The sequence below is a fragment of the Plectrocnemia conspersa genome, unplaced genomic scaffold, assembly GCF_051122295.1.
Source record: "Plectrocnemia conspersa isolate PC_06_02 unplaced genomic scaffold, ASM5112229v1 ptg000001l, whole genome shotgun sequence".
NCBI lineage: Eukaryota > Metazoa > Arthropoda > Insecta > Trichoptera > Polycentropodidae > Plectrocnemia > Plectrocnemia conspersa.
In genome coordinates this window covers 2,613,755-2,626,888 of record NW_028277165.1, presented here as the reverse complement: position 1 = coordinate 2,626,888, position 13,134 = coordinate 2,613,755, and the positions used below count along the sequence as shown (strand labels likewise).

Here is a 13,134-nt window from a genome sequence, read left to right as displayed (position 1 = left end):
ACCTAACGCCTACGCGTGAAAGCTTGACAGTAACAAAGTAACTTTTGTCCGAAAAGCTATTGCATTTCCACGCTCCCTATCTAATAATGAAATGCTCAGTCATACTTAACGAAATAAGAAATGTAATTTATATACTAAATGTAGAAATAATTAGAAATGCAAAATTTTATTGTTACAGTTACAAAAAATAGTAATTATTTGAATAAAAATGTCCGTGCATTTTAAAGCCTAAAAAGTATAGCGTTTAGTTTTCGCACACTCGCTAGCTGCAGTACCTCGAGATAGTGAGAGACCGACAGACATTATAAAAAATCGTATGTCAGTTAAGTTGTTCTTGTCTTAGGGTGTATTTATATGTTATAAAAATAAAGAGAAAATATTATTGAAATAAATAAATATACATATTTAATTTGTCATATCAATATGTATTTATTCAGTTCTTCTTCGAAACGCCCGCGATACATGATCATCACAATATGTATATGAATACAAATTGTAAATACGATAATATAAGTCGAATAATCAGCTTCTTCGAAAATCAAACAATGTTCGTACGTATAAAAAACAATAACAAATACTTTTTATTCAATATATATATATGTATACTATTAACATTAGTTAAGCGTATAATTTTCTATGACTAGTCTGTACATATACATTTTTTTAAATATATATAATTTGTTTTATTTTTTTATTATTTTTTGTATTTTTTATATTCGATAAATGGTTCTTTTTAAAAAATCAGTTCTGCCTAAGCGGTGTACGTGTCTATCGTCAACAAAGAGTACACATTTTATTATCAGTAGTCAGTTATACAAAACCAGTCGATTATTCGAAAGATGCATTTTGTATGTGTATTTGTATTTCCATGTATAGAATGAAAACGCAAGCTGTCAGTGTTGCCAGCGTCGCATCAAATTGAAATCGAAGCACGTACGTTTGTAATTTTAAAATTGAAATACGATGTTTAAACCGATACTCTTTGGTCTAAGGCCGTCGACACATCGAGAGAAACACTACACTATACATTTAAAAATAACAAAAAAAAATCTCCCATTTAACATTATCATCGTCGTTTTATGGTTATGTAAATAAATACGGTGACGATCACTTTGGAATTTAGGGAGACACTATCACAGGAAACGCGTATCATATATATATATATATATGTATATATATTTTATTTACAGTCAGGGTTGCCAGACCGTTTTCACACTTTTTCTTTATCTATAATACATTGACCTTTTTGTTTTGTTTCGTCGTAAATCTGGCAACCCCGTTCACAGTGTGTAAAATAGGGGCGAGGGGCGAGGGGTGGGGTATGTTTATACAGCTTCGTAGCAGGGCAGGGGCAGAGTCATCTGGGGCGGGGGCGGCAGGTAGGGCGGATCGGGGATCCAGGCCCTGGGGCCCGGCTGGGGGCGCAGGTAGGGCTCCCAGGCGGGACCCGCGCGCCTCCGCCCCCCGGGCAGGTTGTTTTCGAACGGCCGTCGCTTTTGCCGCTCCAAGTTCCTGAAGTGGCACGGGTGAATCATGAGCAGAGGCTCCACCTGCACCCCGACGGGGGGCTTGGCGCAGTCGGGCAACTCGTACTCGACGCTGCAGTCCACGTGCAGAGGCACGGAAAAGTCGGCCGTCTGTCTGCCGTAGCACGCCATTTTGATTTTTATATTATTTAATTTAAACGAATCTATTATAATATACTCTCACTGAGGTTAGTTAATTAATTAAGTCAGTCGAAATAAAATGCGGTAGAAAAATAAGCCGGCGGCGATTAGCATACCAATGCCGCACCGGACCGGCCGCGGTTTCAGCCAAGACTGACGCGTCGCTCGATGTTACATCCCCACTCCGTCGCCCTTTTCAGTCAGCCGGATAGCGATGCGCAACCTTTCCGCTACTACTTTCCGACAATAAAACTTCTCAGCTCAATTTATTTTGTATTAACTATAAAGTGACACACAATCCTAACCTTTCGATGACTTTTCGTACATTTCGGGCGGTATCTCGGCTATAACGTCTTGCTCCAAAGTGCTCCGACGACTTTTAGCGTAACTCCACAAAAAAATCGATAATCCAAATAGGAACTTTTACGCAAAACATCCAACATTGCACCCGATAGCAAGTTGCACTATCCTGTTGACCACGTGTCTTCCATATCAATATATTAGATTTTGTACCAAAAATAATCGATTATCATGCATGCACCTATCGCGATTACTGTTGATTATTACAGTCCGACCTTCATTATTTTCAAAAAAGTAAGGCCCGATGACGCCGCCTGGCTTTTTGGGTATGTAAAGCTTACAACATCATTTCAGTTTTTACAGTTGTCAGTCAATTGTCATTTTTTTTTAATATTTTGATTTTATTAAATGACATATGTTTATGGTCAAATTCAATGTGGTACAAATGCTCCCACATTTATAATTATATAATAATCACTAATTCCGATCTCCCAGACACGATAGAAATTTAAAAACAAAGGTTTGTATGGGATTTGAACCCAAGTCTTTTAGGTCAATAGTCAGAGACATACACCGCTCGTCTATCGTGCTGATAAATACTTTCATGAGGTCAAGTCCAAAATACAAACCAAACCAGCTCATCTCTTAGGGAACTTCTGATATGAGAGTACTGGTCAAAGTGTATTTAAATCAAATTTTGGTCAATAAAAGGGAGCAAAAACATTTATCACTTCTCAGAAGTCAAAAATTCACGTCAGAAGCAATAAAATCGTGTCGGCGCCGTCGCAGTGGGAACGCTCGGTAACGAGCGTTTCCTCTATAGAGACAAGCTGAAAGGGTTTAATTATTTTATTTCTTTGAATTAGTTTATTTTTATTTTATATTCTAAAATCAGCTAATTTGTCAACATTTGTCTATTTACTACTTGATGAAGATTTTTATAAAGCATAAAATAGCTGTATTGTCAGGGATTAAATAGTTAATGTGCGAAAAATATTTTAAATTATTATACAAGGGTTCTAAAATTGCGCCTTGGGGAACGTCACTAGATGTGATGTATGTCTGAAATTATACAATTCAAGTCAATGGTTTATTTAAAACGTCTGTATATCAAACAGTATCAAAAGCTCAAGTCCAGTCGAATTATGTTTCGTGTATTGCTAAAAGGTTTTTACGAAAAAAGTGAATTTTTATAATTGTTTTCTAATTCATTTAAATAAATCTCTACAATTTAATTTATTCAAGTAAATTACTTTTTCGATAGTTCGGACTATGTTTTGCATATTTCTGTTGGTTCTAAAAATAGTAGCGTCACAAACCACCAAAATAAAGTTTCTACGAATAGTACGTAATTTAGACAAAGGAAAGCTCGAAGATTTTGTGACGAAATAAGACAATATGAGGGGGAGTAATTTTAGATAAAAACACAAATAATACTTAATGGGAAGGTTTAGAAACCAACTTAGATAAATAAATAATAATATCGCTAAAAAAACTTAAAATTTTAATAACGCGTATTATTGGAACCTATTAATGGCCGCAAAGATATATTACCAAAAGCCATGGCAAATGATCATTCATAGCCCAGGATATAATACCATCCCAGATATGGATTCGGGCAATAAACATTTAATTTTGGATTATTAACCAGGCAAAAGGCAGACCAGGAAGATCGCTTGAGATCGACCGGTCATCAGGCTAAGGCACAGCCTTTTCCGATCGACCCCGAGCATCAACCAACATCCGGCTCTCTTTAATCTAACTTGCCGAACTAGGTGGATATAATACATTTAAAACAAGACTTTACTTTCTCGATTGTCGCGGTAACTTACCTGCGACCGACAACAGCAGTTCAATGAAACTAATTTACAACAAAGTTTAAAAAAATTTAATTCAAAATAGATGGCGCAAAAATAAAAACTATAATAAAAAATGGCTTATTAAAATAAGCTTCAAATCAATAATACAGCTTAAACGCTGGAAACACAAAATATAGAATATTCACCAAGAGACATTCCGATATGAAATAAAGTAACTATCTCCTAGATAATAGAGATGGAATAAAAATATTTCTTAAGTTCCTGTGTAAGAGGGAATTAAATTAATAACATGAAGTTTTGTAAGAGCATACTTATTTATGTATTAAAGGTAAATCTTACCTTGTAAAATTAAAGGCGTTAGCCTAATATGTTACAATGGGGTTAAACACAATCAACACCTAATAAGTAAATAGTGAAACTTCAGACTAAAATACGTCTATATTTTTAGAGACATACATTTTATTTACGCATTACAGCCCGATATTTTAATTGTATATATACGTATGTACATATTTCAAAGTTTCATTAAAACATAGCAATTTTTAAAGCTTCAAAAATAATTAAAAATGTTCCTATATATTGCCATCTCTTGATAAATCTTTACTACGTTCGCACTATATTCTTACAAGTTTAAGTACATTATTTTTAACCCCTCGAAAACGCATGAACGGACCGTAATATGTTAATTATAAACTATTATTGTAGCTTATAATTAATATTTGTCACTATGCACGACTTTAGTCTATTCTATTTTATTTATTTATCACGATATTTAACAGTGAGATTAAGAAAAACTAGGAAAACATCAACTGTGTAGATCGATCTAAATTGTAATTATATAATAAATACTAATACCGATCACATACATATATACGACAGAAATTAGGGTTCATATGAGATTCGAACCCATGTCCTAAAGGAATTTGTCAACGACTATAGCATTCGTCTATCGTGCCGAAGCATGTAAATATCCATAATGTCGTATTTGCGTGTATACCTATGATTTAACACAATCCTGAGATTTTAACATATTATTTAGTTGCTATATGTAACTAGTTAGCTTTCTAATAAGCATAGCTGTTTTTCTAACCGTTAGTACAAAGTTGGTTTACAACAGTTTATATTTTGTATAAGTTGAAAATTTAATTTTAATACTTTATTCTTGTTTCGAAGTTTTTTTATTACATTATTATTTAGATAATTAAATTAAACTGTTCTAAATATTATCTTAAAAATTTTGTAATTCATTATAAATATTTTATAGCAATGTTCTCAACCGCTGCACGGCATTGCATACTTATGAATGGGAAATCTACATTACTATCGCGTAGATTGAACGGTTTCTTTATATCGTAAATATGAATGTATTTATATATTTTTTTTTAAGAAATTAATTTGTAATTTTAGTGACTCTATTTTGAGTTTTAGTAATGTTGCAAAGCTTCTTTGCGAATATCTCAATGTTTGTTTTTTTATATATAAAACATATTGATACGAATAATGAAGGCACAATAAACATATTGAAGTGCATTTTATTATTAAAATTATATTTCTTAAGACGAATAATACTTCAAGAGCCAAAGGCACTTTTTATTTTGTTCTGGCAATGAAGCACTCGTTGATTTTCAGAACATTCAAAATTGCACACGAGGAAGCGTTAAAAATGCTGCTGCCGTTTGCAACAACCTAACATTACGAACAAAGAATTTCCACCTCCATGAACTTAAAAACAAAGTACATTTATCAGTTGGACCATAATCATAATTGTATATAATCAAAAATCAAAAATAACAGTAAATTCTTCAAATTTAATGAAATTTATAAACACGTTTAAAAATACTTGTATTTGTGTACAGGGCCGTCATTTGGGGGGGAGGCAGGTGGGGGCATTTGCCCCCCTTGAATTTGGCGAGAAAAATGTATTTTATTCAATAAAATAAGCCCTAAGAAGGTACGTCAGTCAAAGTCGAACGTCATGGTCATATTAATTATTTTTTTCGATAATGAGAGCATAGTGCGATCAGAGTTCATTCCAAGAGAAACCACTGTAAACTCAGAATATAACAAGGGCGTACTGCAACGTTTGCGAAACGATGTACGGAGATAGAGACCAAAAAAATGGGCCAATGCGCCGTGCCCCACCTTACTTTTGAACCGCGAATTTTTTGCCGAAAAAAATGTTTCTGTTTGTCTACATTCCCCTTACTCTTTGGATTTAGCAACATGCGACTTCTGTCTCTTCCCACAAATAAAAAAAGAAAAACGTTTTGCCACCATTCCTGCTATTGAGATCGCCACAACGAAGCAACTGCAGGCCCTTCCAAAAGAAGCCTTCCAGAAATGCTTTCAATAATGGAATCAACGTTGGGATAAATGCATCGCTAGCCGATGAGAATACTTTGAAGAACATTAATTCAAATTTGAACTAAGCTTATTAGTTTATTTATAATAAAATTATTCACCGTATTTTTTAATCACACCTCGTATATAATATTAAATGTATGTGTATTATAAAGAGAAAAATTGTTTTCTAAATTAATTTATTTTTATAATTATAACTGTATTTTTTTGTTTTTATTATTATTTATTTTTATTCGAATTAAAATATTTTTGATCGTCGCCTTTGGCCTTAAATTTTGTAACGGCCATTACACTCGTTTGGCCGGCGTCAGGTGGTGGACACATAACCTCTCCGCTGTCAGTTTTCTCAGTCGCTCCAAGGTTTATGATTGTATTTTCACACAATAGCCATAGAAACACACCAAATGCCACAATTGTAAACTATGTCCGCGTTCTATCTAGACGTGTCTTTGTATGTATAATCATTTGCGGTAATATATAACGTATTATCTCAACTTCCCTATCGATTATATGATATTATCTATCCTATCGTTCGGATCTTACAAAAAGCACATATTTGCAATGATCATTAAGCTCATCGAATACGATTATTTTAAGTTTCATCTTTTATTACAGGGAGTTAAATACTGCAAAATCATTACACATAAACGCCAATACTTTCATCAGTCATGTTACGCAATCTATGAAGATCTTATTCGGTGAAGTAGGATCCAGTGTCAAAGTCGATTTGTTAAATTACAAAGCGTCTGAAAAGCGAGGCATTTTACGTGTCCCGGAAGATTATTACGTCCGTTTGTACAGTTCGTTGACATTAAACGGACTATTTGAAGACGTTGAATGCGCATATAGAGTACATAAAACAACTCGAAACCCAACAGATTTAAATTTGGAAATAGTTTCCGATTCGGAATAAGATAAAATGTCGATTCAGTTCAAAACGGGGCCCAACGATAAAGATCTGGTGATACTGGCTACGAAAGAAGATCATTCCGAACCTAGCAAAGTGACACTGCCAGAGTTGGAGACTCCGCCTGGATTGATTTTGCCGAACGGTGATATAAATTGGAACTGTCCGTGTCTCGGAGGAATGGCTACTGGGCCTTGCGGTGTCGAATTTAGAGAAGCATTCTCATGCTTCCATTATAGGTATGTTGTTTATTGCTTATGTAAAATATATATACGATTTAATTGATTATTTATTTTAGCGAGGCCGATCCTAAAGGAAGTGATTGTTACGACGTCTTCAGTACGATGCAAGAATGCATGACAAAATTTCCGGCTTTGTATAGTAAACACAATGATGACGATGATGAAGATGATCCAATGAAATTTGAAAATATAGAAGAAGCTGGTAAATCGATAGAGAAAGAAGATGCAGATACTATGACTGCCATTACAAACGCTTTAGAAAAAGCTGAGAATAAAACGTAAAATGGTAGATATTGTTATTGGTTTAAATTATGTACTTTATAAGTAGAAATGTTTGAAAAAGTGTATTGTAGTCACAATATAATGTATGCAACGCTTTTGTATTATATCTAATACATTTGAAATGTTTTAATAGTTTCTTTATTGCTTTATTTATACAATATACAGTACTTCGTAAACACATATTGAACTAATCATGACATTTGTGTAAAAAAACTTATCATAAGAATTTAAGAAATATCCGTAATCCTACACTGAATTTATCAGAATCTTTTATCAATCATTTATAGGTATATATGTTTTGGAACGGTTAACTTTCGTGGATAAAATATAACGCTAAATCGTCTACAATTGAGTTTGAGTAAAAAATACGATAAAATTATATTCGTCAATTGAGTTATAGACCAAAACGAATTTCAGTCTTTCGATTATAACCAATCATCCCAATTATAAATAATCGGGTAAAGGATAACATAAATAAATACCTATCATTGGCAGAGATATAACCAGAGTAGTTTGCGCCCGGGGGCGAAAATGCTATTTGCCCCCTAATTTATTTAAAGAAGAAATGTATATAAATATTCATTTAAAAATTACAGAATAATAATTAACACACAAAATAGTGTAACACCAGTAAGCAAATACGCTAAGTAAAAAATAACATCTTTTTTTATATTCATTTCTTGCTGCCACGCCACATACTAAACCTCTGAAGACCTCCCACGGACATCATCCCTGCGCCAGCTTCTCCACCACCGCTCGGAGAAAACATCTCGCCATTTTTCGTCTGTCGTAACAATTATAAATATAATGTAATAAAACTCTTAACTAGATTCCACCCTGAGTCTCACTGGCTACGAATCATCGCACATCTAGGGTCCCAAACCTTAAAGTTTTAAACGTCATATCTGGATCTTTTGACAAATTTTCTAAAAGTTCGACCAACAGTTCCTCGATGAATATTTGTAACAACTTCTATTCTTGTACTCCAGCGTGTGTCCAATCGCGTTTTAATCAGTGGTAAAGCTTTTTTTAATTCTTTCTAGTGAATAGTAAAACGAGAAAAAACGCATTTATGCTTTCAACTGTTCCGTTTGGGTGAGTGTGTTTCAGCCAAATTTAAACTATGGTTATCACAGCTTACAAATAATGCCACATGATTCTTGGCAAAATCAAATATATTATTTGAATGTGGATTATTACCAACTTCATTTTGACACCCCCTCAATATTGCGCCCGGGGGCATGCCCCTCTCTGCCCCCCCCCCCCATGTACACTATGGCCCTGATCCTTGGTAAGATAAGGGTGTGGATACAAATGTGACTTTGATTTTACAAAACATTTGATAAACATAAATGTGACAAGGAAATGTGTATGCAGTTGTATACCTGCCAAAAAAATGTTATTAACACATGAAATAGACCAATCGACACAAAAGCTGTATTGGATTGGAGACGAGTACGGCATCTAATGAGAGCATTATTAAAATATTTCAGAATATTTCCTAATTAAATCGGCAGAATATCATAAGTAGGAAAAAGATTAGATTGCACAACCCAAATACTTAGTGATCAAAATAGTATGCCACGTCGAATTAAATCATGAATTCGTTTTCGAAATTACTGTTTATGAATATACGATTTTAAAGCAATATTTCATTTATTTTAAACTCCGTTTTTTATAGGCATCTATTAAGTTTTTTACATGTAATACTTCGATAAACATCTAGAGTTTGAAAAAATATATTTATAAAATACATAACATATCTTTAGTAAAAGCCCTGCTACATAATAATTATATGCTAATTTACACTTCAATGTTTTAATTTTTATTTGTACTCGACACAAAGTATACTTGTTTATATGTATCAGTGATTAATTTCTTAAGCGCTTCACAATGCTCGACTCCACTAGTCTCGCATACGACTTTAACCTGAAATATCAAAAGTATTAATTTAAGAAATATGTATCTAATTATCTGTATTGATTAAAAACATTTACTCACATCGACACTGAATATATCTGAAATGACCCAAGCTCGTTCGTGCATTATATCTTTAATAGACACTCCAATCGACGATATCAGCTTGCAAAGATCGGCGATTCCGCCGGGCCGATCACTCACTGTGACTTTGAATTTGACAAGACGACCCTCGGCTGCTAAACCTCTCTCTAGGCATCGACCCAAAAGCGTAGAATCAATGTTTCCACCAGATAAAATACAAACAACCCTGAAAATTGTAGCATAATTTATTGTAATTGCTTAACATAAAATACAAATTAAATTAAATACTTTTTTCCGACGAGCTCAGGAACTAATCCAGACATTATCGCTGCTATTCCTGACGCTCCAGCTCCCTCAACAACACATTTTTCGCTTTCAACCAATTTTAATATAGCTCTCGCAATCCAATCTTCGTTTACGACAATCTAAAATATACATAAATAAATTTAATCTAATTTATTCAAAGATATGTATTTATATGAAACATACCATTTTGTCAATCAACGGTTTGATTGTGGCGTACGCATTGTATCCGACCATCGGAACCGCTAAGCCATCGGCTAACGTTGGAAGTATTTGACTATGTACCGGTTTTCCGTCTCTCAATGCTTCACTCATACTCGGGCATTTTTCTGATTCTACACCCTGTAATAAAAAAACAATCTTAACGCTTAATCTCATCGGTAATTTTATAATATTTATTTAACCTCTGGTCGTATGATTGTGGGGGGCTTGTTTTTTTCGATTAATGCGTATTATTTAAGATAAATGACGTATTTGTCACATAATAAGTAAATATGTTATTCACCACAAAGTAAATACTTTTATGTTATTTTATTATTGATAACATTGAATACAAGTGTTGATTTCTATGGCGCATCTGAACATCTTACATATATCTTAACATGAGGCTTTAAATTCTTCACGGCCGTAGCAATTCCAGCGATCAGTCCTCCACCGCCGACTGGCACAATAACGGCATCCAAATCAGGAACTTCTTCTAATATTTCCAAACCAATAGTTCCTTGACCAGCCATAATATGAGGATGATCATATCTATCACAAATTTACATTACAGATCTTACTGATTAACATATAAAATAAAGAATCACATACCCGTTAACGTATAACAATCCCTTTTCTATAGCAAGTCTCGTAGCAGTGGCTTTAGCCTCGCTCATATTCTTACCCTCGACGACTACATCGGCGTTGTAGTCTCTGCACTTCTGTATTTTCATAATCGGTGCTAAAATAGGCATCACAACAGTGACGGGTATTCCTAACTGATTTCCATGATATGCTAAACCCTGAGCGTGGTTTCCCAGAGAAGCCGAAATAACACCGACTCTCTTTTGCTCTTCTGACAATAATATCAGAGTATTGAGAGCACCTCGTTCCTTGAAGCTTCCGGTGTATTGAAGAAAATCATTTTTCAGATATATCTCAACACCAGTTTCTTTAGAAATGATATGTGATTTCTGAAAAAGATATAAAAACCAATTATATCTATTTAAAACTAGATCAATTTAGATTTTATTGAATCTTACATAAAACTATTTATTTAACCCTGTTATAAAGTTTATCAAATACGTGCAAATTAAATTTTATAGCATATAGTAATTATTATCATAAACCACTTATTTTTGTATTACTAGATATAAACAACTAGAGAAGAGTGAAAAATTATTAATATTTACTAATTTAATTACTCGATTAGTATCATATTGTATATAATATTATAACTGAATCGCAATCAAAAATATCTACATACAACGTTTTTATGCAATCTGCAGTCTTTCTTGTTACAAAAGCAGTACATCAATTAGTAAAAAGAATATTTTTTTAACTTCTATAGCATGTAATTAAACTAAAATGATATGAAGACCATAAAGAAAGAACATGCTAACTGACACTTTTATCAAAAATGAGTTAAAATATCGACACTACAGATGCTTGCATCAAACCGAGCGCGGACAAACTTTTGTTTTTACACCGTTGGCGTCCGTGAAGTTAGCACCTAGGATGAGCCTATTTGTTGTTAAACGTGTAATAAAAAAACAATAAAATAGTCAAACTGCTATCTAAGTTTCGCTGGTCCTTCGAAATCGGGTTAAACAGCCTTTTTGTAACGATGCAGCTCGCTGACTCTCATTAATTTTATATAAATTGTAACTAAATGACTGTAACTTTTGTAACAAAGTATTAAATGTGTTTTGTTATATAGTATTGACTGAACTAATGATTCATATGCTCTTTTAAAAACTTCAAGAATATGTTAAGCTCGTGTTCCAACAAATTATTATTTTTATAATAGAAAATGTCTTTAGAAGGAGTAAAAAACTGTTCTGTGAAAGGATTAGGCAGGACATTAATTTATTTACATTAGATCTTATTTTAACAAATTAATATTTGAGGATATGTCACGCATATCCTTTATAGAAATGAACAGAAGATTTCAGAATGATTCAGCTGTTGTTGTGATCTCAATCTTCTATTTTAGATATGAATTATAAAAAAAGCGTTTAATTTGAACATGTTTAAATATATCAAAACTGCGATTACATCAGTTAATATATTATTGTCTTGGGGCAATAAGCCGGTGACTAATATCTAAAAGGCCTTGGTTCGAATCCCACATAGTATTTTTCAGTTTCTATCTTCGATAGAAACTGAAAGAATGTTTAAATATAGAAGATCAGAATTAGCGATTATTATATAATTAAAATTCCGATCGATCATCACAGATTAGGTTTTCCTAGATTATTCTAAGCTCACGGATGAATATTATGATGAATAATTAAAATAAAATTGAGCAAGTAACATATGTTGATTGTTAACCATAATAATAGTACATAATTAATAAAATAGATGTCACTGATTTATAATTTTTTTTTGCTAAAAATAAGTAATGTGAAAATTATAATGAATAACAAATTCGCATTTTTTGTTACAAAGATAAGATTACATATATCCCGGCAGTACTTCAATAGCATAACTATCAAGATTCAAACTTGCTACCTTTTAATTATGAAGCAGAGACCTAATGATATAGATAATTTAAAAATATATTATAACTAACTAAATTTTATACTTTAATTACTCTAGTAAAAAATATTATTAAATTTATCACCGTTAATTTAAAATATTAATTATTTCAAAAATACTCACCGCGCATAAAGTTTTGATAATTCCCCTCTTTATTCTATAAGCCGCAGAAGACACATCTTCAAAAGAGATTTTTTGTGGAACAACTTCACTACAAACTACATCGTCGACTCCGTTTTCTGCTACCATTTTCCTTATATTATATCAATTTAAATATACGTACAAAACGCTCCTCGTCAAAGCTCGAGTTAAACTGACTATCTTCGCTCAAGTTATACATTGATATGGAATAATTATACATACATATACATATGTGTGTGATAAATTATCTGTATTTGTGAAACTTGCCGCTGACAACACATTTATAAATTATTAAATCGCAATAAATATTCATATTTATCAAGAAATGTTGATACAGATTATAACCTATATTGTAATTAAAATATAAT

General features: G+C 32.8%; 2 protein-coding genes across 2 annotated transcripts; one reads left to right on the top strand and one right to left on the bottom strand.

Moving 5' to 3' along the window:
- The first annotated feature begins 6,763 nt into the window (after nt 1-6,763).
- On the top strand, nt 6,764-7,714 carry LOC148238450 (mitochondrial intermembrane space import and assembly protein 40-B). The gene is made up of 2 exons (XM_088183187.1): nt 6,764-7,294; nt 7,354-7,714. Exons 1-2 carry the CDS (start codon nt 7,068-7,070, stop codon nt 7,577-7,579), a joined length of 453 nt encoding a protein of 150 aa, XP_088039313.1. The 5' UTR covers nt 6,764-7,067; the 3' UTR covers nt 7,580-7,714.
- A 1,502-nt stretch (nt 7,715-9,216) lies between these two features.
- LOC148238449 (uncharacterized) lies at nt 9,217-12,940 on the bottom strand. The gene is made up of 7 exons (XM_088183171.1): nt 12,749-12,940; nt 10,697-11,058; nt 10,474-10,636; nt 10,070-10,225; nt 9,869-10,005; nt 9,581-9,806; nt 9,217-9,508 (listed from the first exon to the last, which is right to left on the bottom strand). Exons 1-7 carry the CDS (start codon nt 12,872-12,874, stop codon nt 9,398-9,400), a joined length of 1,281 nt encoding a protein of 426 aa, XP_088039297.1. The 5' UTR covers nt 12,875-12,940; the 3' UTR covers nt 9,217-9,397.
- Between the last annotated feature and the right edge of the window lie 194 nt (nt 12,941-13,134).